The sequence below is a fragment of the Geotrypetes seraphini genome, chromosome 3 (genome assembly GCF_902459505.1).
Source record: "Geotrypetes seraphini chromosome 3, aGeoSer1.1, whole genome shotgun sequence".
In the NCBI taxonomy this organism is placed as follows: Eukaryota; Metazoa; Chordata; class Amphibia; order Gymnophiona; family Dermophiidae; genus Geotrypetes; species Geotrypetes seraphini.
The window spans coordinates 379,683,179-379,696,353 of NC_047086.1; the positions used below are offsets into that span (position 1 = coordinate 379,683,179).

Below are 13,175 nucleotides of genomic sequence, written 5' to 3' on the forward strand. Positions count from 1 at the left end.
CTGCGCGCGCCTTTGTCCCGGCGCGCTTTTGACCTGACACCGGGAAACAGTGTCTTCTCTGTGCTTTCTCTACAGCATGTGGTGGCTAAAGATGGAGCCTGTTTCTTCACAGAAAAAAATAGCTTGACTGCAGTCACATGCTTCCCCAGTGCACTCTGGGTGTTTGGCTTTAAAGACTCACACTCTTACTGTTTATATGTCGAAGATAAGCCCTTTGCACTGCAGCCATGTATACTGAGGGCCGGAGGAGGGTTGCCAGATTTCCTCTTTTGAAAAATGGAGGACACCTGGCCCCACCCCATTAACTGTTGTTTAGACTGATGTGCAAATAATTTGGTGCAGGACAGCTGTTTTGCTAGCGTAACTTCTGGGGTCTTTTTACTAAGGCGCGCTAGCTGTTTTAGCACACGTTAAATATTAGCGTGCGCTAAACGTTAACGCGCCCGTTATAATCTATGGATGCGTTAACATTTAGCGCGCGCTTAAAATGGCTAGCTCGCCTTAGTAAAAGAGGCCCTACATATTTGGTGCCTAACTTTGAATGACATACAGTAGATGCCGTTTCCCTAGGCACCTTCCAATTTAGGCGCCATTTATAGAATCAAGCCCTTAATGCAGGGAGCTGCGCATGCACCAATACTGAATATCCAGGGTTCAGCTTGCAATAGGCTGAATATTGAGCCCTAGATATATGTACTTTTTGACCGCCCAGACCATACCCACCTTTGAATTGGTGCATCTATGAATATGTGTTTGCCAATGCGCATGCAACTGCGGCATACAAGTTGCAAAATGACCTCCAGAAACTGAAAAGGAAAAGATGTTTTTCTACGCTGATATCATTTTTGATACTATAATAACCATCTTTTCTTTCTTTTCAGGAGATTAATCCTAACCAAGGTGACAGTCATTCCGACGAGAATTTTCTCAGGACTTGATGACCTTGAGAGAATGTGCGTATTTTTATCTTTGCCTAAGAAAAGAGCAAGTGTTTTGATAAATTGTATTTAAGGAAACTATAAATATATATTTTAAATATATATACATCAGAAAAAGTAGAAAATCACTAGACTAACCCCCTGTTTTACTAAGGTGTACTAACCGATTAGTGTGCGCTAATCGAATTAGCACGCACTGAATGCTAACACATCCATAGACTAATCGGTTAGTGCATCTTAGTAAAACAGGGCCTAAGTGTGTAGCCCTTGATGGAGACTGCCCCAAGTTTGTTGGTTGGGCTGAGAACTTTTCAATGGCCCCTTGTATGTATGTATGTATACAGTATGTATCTAATATAATAAAACGCTAGGCGGCGCATGCGCAGTTCCTAAGTGTGCGCCGCTTTTCTGTGAGCTGTAGCGACAGGTAGGAGTGCGCATGCGCGGCTTAGGGTTCTGTTTTTCGCTCTGCCATGCTCTCTGCTACTCCCTGCTGTTTTTGAGTCTGGCCTGCTCCCTGCCGTATTGTATTTTTTCGTTGAAAGATGCGGCGGTGACTCCTCTCACGGGATCATGAGAGGAGCCACCGCCGCGTCTTTCAACTAAAAAAATACAATATGGCAAGAAGAGCAGGGAGTAGGCCAGACCAAAGCTCCAACTTTAACTGCCACTCTGGCCTGCTCCCTGTTGAAAGACGCAGCGGTGGCTGCTCCATTATTGCCGTCGCCGCGATGTACGGACCCGCAGGTAGGAGCCGCATGCCCCTACAGTACTCTCTCCCTTCGCTGCCGCCGTTCGTTCTTTCAAAGACGCAGCGGTGGCTCCTCTCACGATCTCCGCCTGCGTCGGACTTCCGACTCAGGTGGGGATCATGAGAGGAGCCAACGCCGCGTCTTTCAACTTTAAAAAAAAAAATACTCGCTTTTAAAAAATCTTCAGGCGCCAGCGACGGCTTGCCACACGCGCCCCAACTTCCCAACACCAAGCGCCCTTTTAAAATCTTCAGGCGCGAGCGGCGGCTTGCCGCACACGCCCTAACCTCCAAACCCCCCTGCCGGCATCTATTTTTCCTCCTCCTCCCTCTCGCATGCTCACAGCGTTTAAATGAAAAGCGCTGCGCTGTGCTGCCACTGGCCTCACCATCTCCTCTCCACTGCGGCCCGCCCTCTCACAACTTCCTGTTTCCGCTAGGGTTGCCGCACTGTAGAGAAGACACTGAGGCCAGCAACAGCACGGTGCAGCGCTTTTCTGTGAGGCAAGTAAATTTCTGTGGGGCATATGCACAGGGGGAGCAGAAAATGAATGCTGCTGGATGGGGGAGGGAAAAGGAAGGGAACAGGGGGAGCAGGCAATGGATGGTTGCACAGGGAAGAGGGGGAATGCTGCTGCTACACAGGGAAAGGGGGAATGCTGCTGCACAGGGAAGGAGGGAATGCTGCTGCTGTACAGGGAAGTGTGGGTGAATGCTGCTGTACAGGGAAGGGGGGAATGCTGTTGCTGCTACACAGGGAAGTGGAGGAGGGGGAGAAAGGGAAAGGGGGCCAGGGAACAATCTTGGTTTGCTTTGGGGAAGAGAAAAGGGGGCCATGAAGCGAGACAGAAAGATAGGCAGGCAGCGCACGAGAATGAAAAACAGACACACAGAAAGACAGCAGGCAGGGAGAGAAACAGAAATAAAGAAACACAGACAGGAAAAGGGGACCAGGAGGAGAAACAGACAGAAAGAAAGACAGACAGTGGGAGGGAGAGACACAGAAAGAAAGAAAGACAGATAGACATAGTCTAGCACCCGTTAATGTAACGGGCTTAATGACTACTATATATATATATATATATACAGTAGAACCTCGGTTTGCGAGTAACCTGGTTTGCGAGTGTTTTGCAAGACGCGCAAACCTTAACTTACAAAATGAGCACTGTCCCGCTAAACGAGCACCTCCCCCCCCGCTCGAACCGGCATCGCATCCCCCCGCTCGCGAACGCAACTGTCTGAAAAATCATAAAGCGTTAACATTGGCTGGAAGGTGAAAAAAAATGCCTTCCCAAATGGTTTCTGAACTTTAAACAAAATGCAATAGTAGACAAAAGGAACCTCAGTAAATTCATAACAGGATTTTTAAAGTTATTACATAATTTGTTTAAGGAACAAAGTTATATAACACACATATCAATCTGGGGAGTGTGGGGGGGGGGGGGTGGCGCAGTGAGGTTTCAAATCCCACAACCTCAGGGCAAGTTACTTAATCAATCCCCCATTGCCCCAGGTACATTAGACTCTGGGCTAGTCACTTAGGCCCAAATTCTGTCACCAGCGCCTAAAGTTAGGCACCTATTTCAGAGGCGCCCAACTAGATAGGCGCCTATCTAAATTGAACAACAAGCTCAATTAAGCTTTTTAATCAGCACTGAATGAAACCTAGGCGCCTATCAACAAAGCGCGATTCCATAACAAGGCGCCTCTAAACATTTAGGCGGCCTTCAAAAAAATAGGCGCTATGCATGCTAGGTGTGGGCGTGGCTACATGTTAGGCGCCTTGTTACAGAATCGCTGCTCTTAAGCGCGCTTAAGCGCTCGCATGGGCGCCTACCTTTTAGCTGTGCCTACAGCTGGCCTATTTAATGGGCGCCTCCAAAATAGGTGCCGCTCAGCGTGATTCACTAAATAGCACCCAATTGTGCTTGAATCGCGCTGAACGGTGCCTATATCGGCGCCTTACTTTTTGGACGCTTTTTATAGAATTTGCCCTCTAATAACCCATTGCCCCAGGTAGATTAGACATAATGTGAGCCTACCAGGACAGATAGGGAAAATGCTTGAGTACCTGAATGTAAACCACTTAGGCTATCAGTGGTATATAAATACTAAAAATAAATAAATAACTGCCCCCTAAACTTAATACAGTGGAACTTGGTTTATGCGCATAATTCGTTCCAGAAGCATGCTCGTAAACCAAAATACTTGTATATCAAAGCGGGTTTCCCCATAGGAAGTAAGGGAAACTCGCTTGATACGTTCCCACCCCCTCCCCCCCGAGGCCAGCGGTGCTGCCCCCCCCCCCCAAGAACCGGCATTGCTCCCCCCCCCTGCTCACACAGGCCCCCCGTGCAAACCGGCACCCCCGCCCAAACAACTTCAAACTTACCCCCCCCGTCTGGCCCCGACACGCAGCCCACAGGATGTGCCAGTGCCGCTTGAAGAAGTTCCTGCCTCTTGCTGGGCCTTGAGCATCTGCACATGCTCAAGGCCTTCTAGTTCTCCATCTCGCCGAGATTCTCGGAGATCTCGGCAAGAGGGAGAACTAGATGGCCTTGAGCATGCGCAGATGCATGCTCGAGCGGCACCGGCACGTCCTGTGGGCTGCGTGCCGGTGTTGGTTCGCGCGGGGGGCTTGTGTGAGCGGAGGGGGAATGATGCCAGTTCTCGGGGGGGGGGGGTGCTCGTAATTCGAGTCATGTTTTGCTCGTCTTGCAAAACACTCGCAAACCGGGTTGCTCGCAAACCGAGGTTTGACTGTAATTGAATCTACTGCCTGTAACAGAAATAATTGCAAACAAACACACCCTACAATTTGATATCTGTCTTTCACCATCATTGTTGAGGAATCTTAGCCCACTCTGCTTTTCAGAACTGCTTTAATTGGGTTCAAGTCAGGACTCTGTCTAGACCAAACTAAAACTTTAATTTTTTGTTTTTACTCCGCTATTCAGATGTAGACTTGATTTTGTGTTTCGGGTCATTGCCTTACTGCTAAGCTCAATTATGCTTCGGCTTCAGCGCATAGATAGATGGCCGGACTTTCTTGAGAATTTTCTGGTAAAATGTGGAATTCATGGGTCCCTTAAATAATGGCGACATTTCCAGATCCTGCGGCAGCAAAGCATCCTTACATCATCACACTGCTTAACTGTTGGTAGTGGAGTGTGTGGCGCAGTGGTGAAAGCTACAGCCTCAGCACCCTGTGGTTGTGGGTTCAATCCCACGCTGCTCCTTGTGACCCTGGGCAAGTCACTTAATCCCCCATTGCGCCAGGTACATTAGGTAGATTGTGAGCCTGCCGGGACAGACAGGGAAAAGTGCTTGAGTACCTGAATAAATTAATGTAAACCGTTCTGAGCTCCCCTGGAAGAACGGTATATAAAAATAAATAAAATGAATAAATGTTGGTATTGCTTTATGCCAGACTGTGTTGTCCAAAGAATTCCACCTTTGACTTGTCTGTCCCAGAAGGCTTGGGAATCATGCAGGGGTGAGTTGAGCATCGATGTTATTTTTTCGATAGCAGCAGTTGCTACTAGGCCAAGAATCCCATCTTTATCCAATTTCTATCGTATTATGGAGTCATGAACATTGACCTTTGGTGAGGCTAGAGAGGCCTGTAGTTCTTTGGATGTTCTCAACTTCCCAGCCGAGTTCTAACTGGGCTTTGGACTCTGTGGTGACTACTTTACGCTCATAGTAAGCTTCAATATGCAGTGAGGTTTAGATTCAGAAGGGCTATGGTCAAGCAGAGGAATCTAAGGCCCTCTTTTACAAAGGCGAACTAAGCGGTATGGCGCAGATTTAGCACGCACCGAATCAACGCGTGCGCTAACTGCCAACGCGTCCATAGGATAACATGCACGGGTTAGCGTTTAGCGCACGATAATATTTATTGCACGCAAAAAAGCATAGCGCACCTTTGTAAAAGAGGGGGTAAGTATCAATTAAATTTGGTCAATTGGTTGAGTGATTAACAATTACATTTGTAAAATTACAAAATTTTAGAAAAATAAAGTTGCCTATGGAATACCACACAGTACCTAGAGATACCTAAGTCGCGGCACCTACCAGCACCTAATGGCGCCTACATAAAAAAATAGGTTAACTTAGGTATTGCTAGGGGTCGGCCAATTAGGCCAGAAAAACCCTGGCCTAAAGTAACAGCACCTACCAATAGGATGCCTGGCGATGCCTAAGCCTGCTTAGATGCCGCTAGGCGTGATTCTATAAACAGTGCCGCACGCCGCAGCTGCGCCAGCCAATGCCAACGAGTTAGAAGCTGCTAGGCACCGTTTAAAGAATTAGGCCTGAGATGCTTTCATTGCCGACTTCCACTTCTACGCAGTTTTTACTTTTATCTTCTGTGTGCGTAGATACAATGGGATGATTTATCTGTCTTTCTGACATTCATTACATGACAATAAATAAATATACAATGCCCTCTTATGCAATTTAAATCAATTATTTATTAAACACTAATACACCTAATACACAATAACATCATTGCATTCATAAAGTGGAAGCCAAAGTGCTCATTAAAGTATTGTGTATACTTATAAACGGCTGCTATCTCAGACCTGCCATCAATTTCACTTGATTTCTCCTCAGTCTATTGAAGAGAGCTTTGTTTCACTCAGGAATTTCTTTTGTTCGGATTACTTTTCTTGTTGAGTGCAGCCAAGTCCCAGGTCAAAAATCAAGTGCTCAGTGTTCAGTGCTTGGGAACCACATCCATTGGAAACTTTTTTTTTTTTTTCTCCTGAAGCCTTACTGATTCTAAATTCCTTTTCCGCTGCTACCAGCGATCTCCCACCTCCAACTCGAGCTGGGTTTCGATGTGCTCGTCATCAGGGAGGTTCTGTTTAGTAGTGCTTCATGTTTTTCATAATATTCATAGCAGAGAAAGCCAGCTGGGCAGGGCGAAACAACAGAAACAAGACTCTCTTCCACAGCTTGAGGAGAAATCAAATGAAATTGATGGCAGGTCTGAGATAGCAGCCATTTATAAGTATACACAATACTTTAATGAGCACTTTGGCTTCCACTTTATGAATGCAATGATGTTATGTGCATTAGGAATATTGTGAAATTTTAAATAAGTAGTGTTTAATAAATAAGTGATTTAAATTTAATAACATAACATAAGAACATAAGAATTGCCGTTGCCGGTGGTCCATCCTGCCCTGCAGTCCACTCACGCGGCGACCCCCTGGTCAAAGACCAGCGCTCTAAATGAGTCCAGCCTCACCTGTGTACGTCCCCGTTTAGCAGGAACGTGTCCAGCTTAGTCTTGAAACCCTGGAGGGTGTTTTCCGCCTCCGGAAGAGCGTTCCAGTTTTCTTTTTTTTTTTTATGCTTAAATCTTTTATTGATTTTTCAATTTAAATTTCAAGTATTACACTTGTACAGAAAGCAATAATAGAATAGATATCAAATACAATGCAAATATAACTCATAAGTTAACAAATTTACTATTTATGCTCAAGTCCTCAACTTAGGATCCAAGAATCAAAGAAAAATTGGCGAAATAATAAAGAAAAATAATAATAATACATAAGAAACTGAGAGCTATAGCAGTGAAGTGAGGTCATCAATAATCAAGTTATAGGGCTCAAAGATTATTTGCTTTCAGACGAGACATTGCCACAAAGTTTGTCAATTGGGATGGTTCAAAAAACACATATTTAAGAGTACGGTAACACACAATACATTTACACGGATGTCTCAAATAAAAAGTCGCCCCCAAAAATAAAACCCCAGGTTTCAAAAGAAGAAATTCACGGCGGCGCCTTTGCGTCTCCCGTGCCAAGTCTGGAAACATTTGTATTTTGTGACCAAGAAAACTTTTTTGTCTATTTTTAAAGTAAAGTTTTAACAACCATGTTTTATCAATTGGCAAAGCTAAGGTAATAATCTTAGTGGCTGATGATGCTAAGTCCTTCTCAGATGTCTCTATGAGCGTTCCAGTTTTCTACCACTCTCTGGGTGAAGAAGAACTTCCTTACGTTTGTACGGAATCTATCCCCTTTCAACTTTAGAGAGTGCCCTCTGGTTCTCCCTACCTTGGAGAGGGTGAACAATCTGTCTTTATCTACTAAGTTTATTCCCTTCATTATCTTGAATGTTTCGATCATGTCCCTTCTTAGTCTCCTCTTTTCAAGGGAGAAGATGCCCAGTTTCTCCAATCTCTCACTGTATGACAACTCCTCCAGCCCCTTAACCATTTTAGTCGCTCTTCTCTGGACCCTTTATATTTATTGATTGCATAGATACAAAACAGGGACAATCTCGATTATATTTTCTTCTTCTCTCTTAAAAATTTTCAGTTTTCTAGAAGTGTTGGTGACACTATTGAATTCTTTCATTGATTTCAGAGAGTTCACGTTGAAGGTCAAACAGCCTGTCAGATGATGTGGAGGGCAAAAGAATAGAATAGCCAGGGCCCTATTTATACTCAAAGGTTATAATGATAACAATAGTTTTGAGGTTAGGAGATGCTGAAAAAGATGGGGGAAAGCACAGTGTGGAGAGAATGTATGCCACTGAAGATGTCTGATTTAGGCTTCAAAATCTTTTCCATTTCCCAAAGAAAACACTTTCTGAGCTGGATTTTCTTTAGTATTAGTTTTGTCAATTATCCTGAGCTGTGGAGGTTTGTCAGAAAGGACAGACAATGCGATAAGGGACGACATTTAACTTTAGCTCTGTTAGTAAACATCCCTTCCGAAGCCAGATTCAATTACCCGGTAATGTCGCCTAAAAATCCGAAGCCATTGGATTATGAAATGAGTTACAAAGGGTGCTGCAAACTGTTTGTATTGTTTGTAATTAACTCAGAAGCCATTTGTAAAATCTGCATGAAGGCGAAGATTGCAGTACCTGCAGCGCATGTGACAAAAGGTTGATTTATGGCAAAGCTAAGAAATTTCCTATGGAAATAAGCTCCATTTAAAATACTTCAATGCTCTAGAAAATTGTTTCTAACAAAGTGCTTTAAAATACGAGTGCGATACATATGTAAATTAGAGCAATTAATGTCTCTTATGGCATAGTATATGCAGATGAGAAAAGCGGCGTGAGCCAAAATAGTTCGCAAAGCAAAAATATAATAACCCTCTGTGTAAAATGGATTTGCAGTATTGATGATAACTTAAGGAGAAACTTTTATATTTACAGATGTCATGGTTAGGTGCTGTTTCTCTATAGGCGCAAAGCAAAAATAAAAATCTTAAAAGATAGAACGATTTCTGATGAGGGTTACATATTTCAGGTGCTGCTGAATATCCCTCATTGGGAGGGGGAGGGGTCCTGGATAGATCTTTAAGGATCAAGGGGGGAGGTTATTGAAGTGGGCCTCCGTAAAGAAGTGTTGTTTTACTGTTAATCCCAGTTATTAATAACCAGAGATTATATCCACCAAAGGGTATCAAGCCCTAATGCCTACCAGTGTGAGTGAAAGTGAAGCACATTAAAACATTTTGCTGTAAGTATAATCATTTTACATGTGTTAGGTAGTTCTTTTGCTTTCCATCCCTTTTTCTCCAAAGAGCTGAGAACGGGTTACGGGTTAAACATCTAATATAATAAACGGTAAGCCGCGCATGCGCACTTCCTATGCGTGCGCCGGTTTTCCGTGAGCTGTAGCGACCCATAGGAAGTGCGCATGCGCGACTTACAGTTCTGTTTTTCGGTCTGGCCTGCTCCCTGCCGTACTGCATTTTTTAGTTGAAAGATGCAGCGGTGGCTCCTCTCACGATCTCCGCCTGCGTCGGACTTCCGACGCAGGTGGGGATCACGAGAGGAGCCACCGCCACGTCTTTCAAGTAAAAAAAAAAAAATATGGCAAGGCGAGCAGGCCAGACCAGACCGAAGCTCAAGACTGCGGGAAGGGAAGGGAAGGGGGGGCCGACAAAGAAGAGGACTCCAGCCACGAGGAGCCGAGCGGAGCAGCCAGATCGCAGCAGGCCAGAACACGGGGGAGGGGCCGAACGGAGCAGCCAAGATCGCGGTAAGAGAAGGGAAGGGGTGGGGGAAATGCTGCAACCGCTGCACAGGGACCTGGAGGGGAAGACAAATACCGCTGCTGCTGCACAAGTAAGTCGGGGAGGGGGGTAGGGAAATGCTTTGCAGGGAAGTGGGGTGGTCATATAGGTTACAATTTGCCATATTTACAGTGCAGGATTTTTCAGTACAAGTTTTCCTACTGTGACATAACTGGGATTCGGTACACATATACATTTCTGTGTAATTCATCGGTCATGAGCAGGGGAGTTAGGTGAAGAGGTATGTTTTTATTGATTTCTGTATTATTTTTAGAGGGGCGTGTTGGGACAGAGAATCTGCGTGGATGCACTAACCGGTTAACGGGTCCATAATGTAGGATCCCTTATCCCAAATTCTATAAAATGTACCTAAAATTAGGTGCTTATCTTAAACACACACACCATTTTACAAAACCGCACAAGAGATTTTTAGTGCCGGCCAGTGCACTGAATGCTCTGCGCTGCTCCGACAGTCATAGGGCACTGCAGGTGGTCCAGAACGCCGCGGCCAGATTGATAACTGGAACATCAAGATAGGAACATATTACTCCATATCTTCGACAACTGCACTGGTTGCCAGTTGCGTTTCGAATTCAGTACAAAGCAATCATGTTATGTCACCAATTTCTATAGGGCACAATGCCCGAAAATGTTTAAGAATATGATGTCTCGTTACCAACCACAAAGATCCCTGCGTTCTGCGGGTGCTGAACTGCTGAAAACAAAGGCCAACCCTAAACATGTAGATACGAATGCCATGACTTTTACATGTGCAGGAGCCAAGCTGTGGAATGGCCTCGTTGGCCAAATTTGAAAATGTGGAGAGAGGAATTCTTTTAGGAATTGTTGATGCATTTTTCTGAGCAAATTTGATTTTATGCTAGAATGTTGCTACTTAGGATTTTAAAGCGTTTGAGGCTTGTGCAGATGAGGACGGAGCTTAGGCATTGGTGGAATGAGGCATTATGACATCACAATCTGAGCTCTAGAATGTTGCTACTTAGGATTTTAAAGCGTTTGAGGCTTGTGCAGATGAGGACGGAGCTTAGGCATTGCTGGAATGAGGCATTATGACATCACAATCTGAGCTCTAGAATGTTGCTATTTAGGATTTTAAAGTGTCTGAGGCTTGTGCAGATGAGGACAGAGCTTGCAGGAATAGGGCAGGGACAGGAAAAGAACTCGCTGAGACAGGACCGGAAAATGAGTTCCTGCAGGGATTGGGGAAAATTTGTCCCCGTGTCATTCTCTAACATATAGCACTGCACTACGGTAGTCAGTGACATATATAGAATCAAACCCTTAATGCTTCCTAAATAGGAAGCGATTAATTCTCCCACATCAGTTGGTTTTTTTTTCAGATTACACACACTAAGGCAAACATTAACACGTGACCCGAAAAAGAAATACCTGGAAATACCAAGATGGTAAAGGGGATGGAACTTCTCTCATATGAGGAAAGACTAAAAGTTTAGGGCTCTTCAGCTTGGAAAAGAAACGGCTGAGGGGAGTTACAAATGAAGTCTACAAAATCCTGAATGGAATAGAACGGGTACAAGTGGATCTATTTTTCACTCCGTCTAAAATTATAAAGACTAGGGGACACTCGATGAAGTTAAAGGGAAATACTTTTAAAACCAAGAGGAGGAAATATTTTTTTCACTGAAAGAATAGTTAAGCTCTGGAACGCATTGCCAGAAGTTGTGGTAAGAGCCGATAGCGTAGCTGATTTTAAGAAAGGTTTGGACAAGTTCCTGGAGGAAAAGCCCATAGTCTATTATTGAGAAAAACATGGGGGAAACCATTACTTGCCCTGGATCAGTAGAATAGAATGTTGCTACTCCTTAGGTTTTGAACAGGTACTAGGGACCTGGATTGGCCACCGTGGGAGGGGCCTTAGGCTTCTGAGCTAATTAGGGTCCTAGGCTCCTCCCTCTGTGTCCCGTGATACAAGGGGGGGATTTAAGGCCTTGATTGGCTCAGTCAAGCATCTGGGGGATGTTTGGGGAGAGTACGGGGGTGGGGGGAGGCATCTATGCCCATTATAAAAAAAAAGGGTTTTAACAGGTAAGTGACTGGTCTTGACCAGTTGCTTTTTTGGATCGCTAAAATCAGTCACTTTTTTTAATGCATCGGGAAGCTATGTTAGAGCATCAATTGCTCTACTAGATGGCTTTTTTTTTTTTTTTTTTTTTAATTCTTTATTGATTTTCCAGTAGAACTGAGCAGCCATTCGGAAGTGGCGCCCGCCCACACAGCAGCACGCTTGTGCGCCACTAGCCCCGGCGCGCCAGTAATCAGCAGACAGTAGCCCTGGGAAGCACCAGCGACCGGCCCAATTAGGGAAGTGTCCGGGCCCAGGCATTAGCGCGCTTGTGCACTGTGGGTCCCGATAAGCAGCAGGCAGCCGTCCACCAACCTCCAACATTTAAAGGTACCACCGGGTTTGGTTTTTTTTGTATATTTGCTTCATAAGACGCACCCTTATTTCAGCCCACTTTGGGGGGGGAGTGCGTCTTATGGAGCGAAAAATACGATATGTGAAATATTCTGTGTTTGTTTTATTGCAATCCGCCTGGGTTGTAGGCGGAAAAGAAATTTGTTTAATCAATTAATTGCATTTAAGAATATAAGAATAGCCTTACTGGGTCAGACCAATGGTCCATCAAACCCAGTAGCCCGTTCTCACGGTGGCCAATCCAGGTCACTAGTACCTGGCCAAAACCAAAGGAGTAGCAACATTCCAGTATCTCCAAGAATAGCAAGATTCCGGAACCCCAACGAGATCAACATTCCAGAGCTGAGATTGTGATGTCATAATGCCTCATTCCACAGTGCCTCAGAGCCAACCTCATCAGTGATGTAACAATGGCCAAACCAGGTCACTAATACCTGGCCAAAACCCAAGAGTAGCAACATTCCATGCTACCGATCCAGGGCAAGCAGAGACTTCCCCCATGACTTAATAACTGACTATGGACTTTTCCTCCAGGAATTTGTCCAAACCTTTCTTAAAACCAGCTACGCTATCCGCTTTTACCACAACCTCTGGCAACATGTTGCAGAGCTTAACAGTTCTCTGAGTGGAACAAATATTTCCTTCTATTGGTTTTAAAAGTATTTCCCTGCAGTTTCATCGAGTGTCCCCTAGTCTTTGTCATTTTTGACGGAGTGAAAAATTGATCCACTTTATGTAGTTACTATACAACACTGGGATTGACTGATTTTTCTACTCCCTCTACTCCCACCTCTTTTCAGCAGCTGGGAAGTGCTGCAGTTAAGTCTACGAGCCCAGTTCCCTTTCAGTTTTCTGAGCTACATATCTGCTTTTCAGCAGCTCATATTTAAAAAAATAATAATAATTTTTGAGATTTTAATATGTTCGTACTAGTATTTCACCACTTGATTACAGATCAGAAATATATATATACTAGT

The 13,175-nt window shown here is 44.6% G+C and overlaps 1 protein-coding gene across 2 annotated transcripts in view; it reads left to right on the forward strand.

Moving 5' to 3' along the window:
• The window catches only part of FSHR (follicle stimulating hormone receptor), a 325,369-nt gene that overhangs the window by 150,709 nt on the left and 161,485 nt on the right, over window positions 1-13,175 (forward strand). For both annotated transcript variants that reach the window (XM_033938362.1, XM_033938363.1), the window contains exon 2: window positions 882-953. In XM_033938362.1, coding sequence (XP_033794253.1) covers window positions 882-953 — 72 coding nt within the window. The remainder of the gene's footprint in view (window positions 1-881; window positions 954-13,175) is intronic.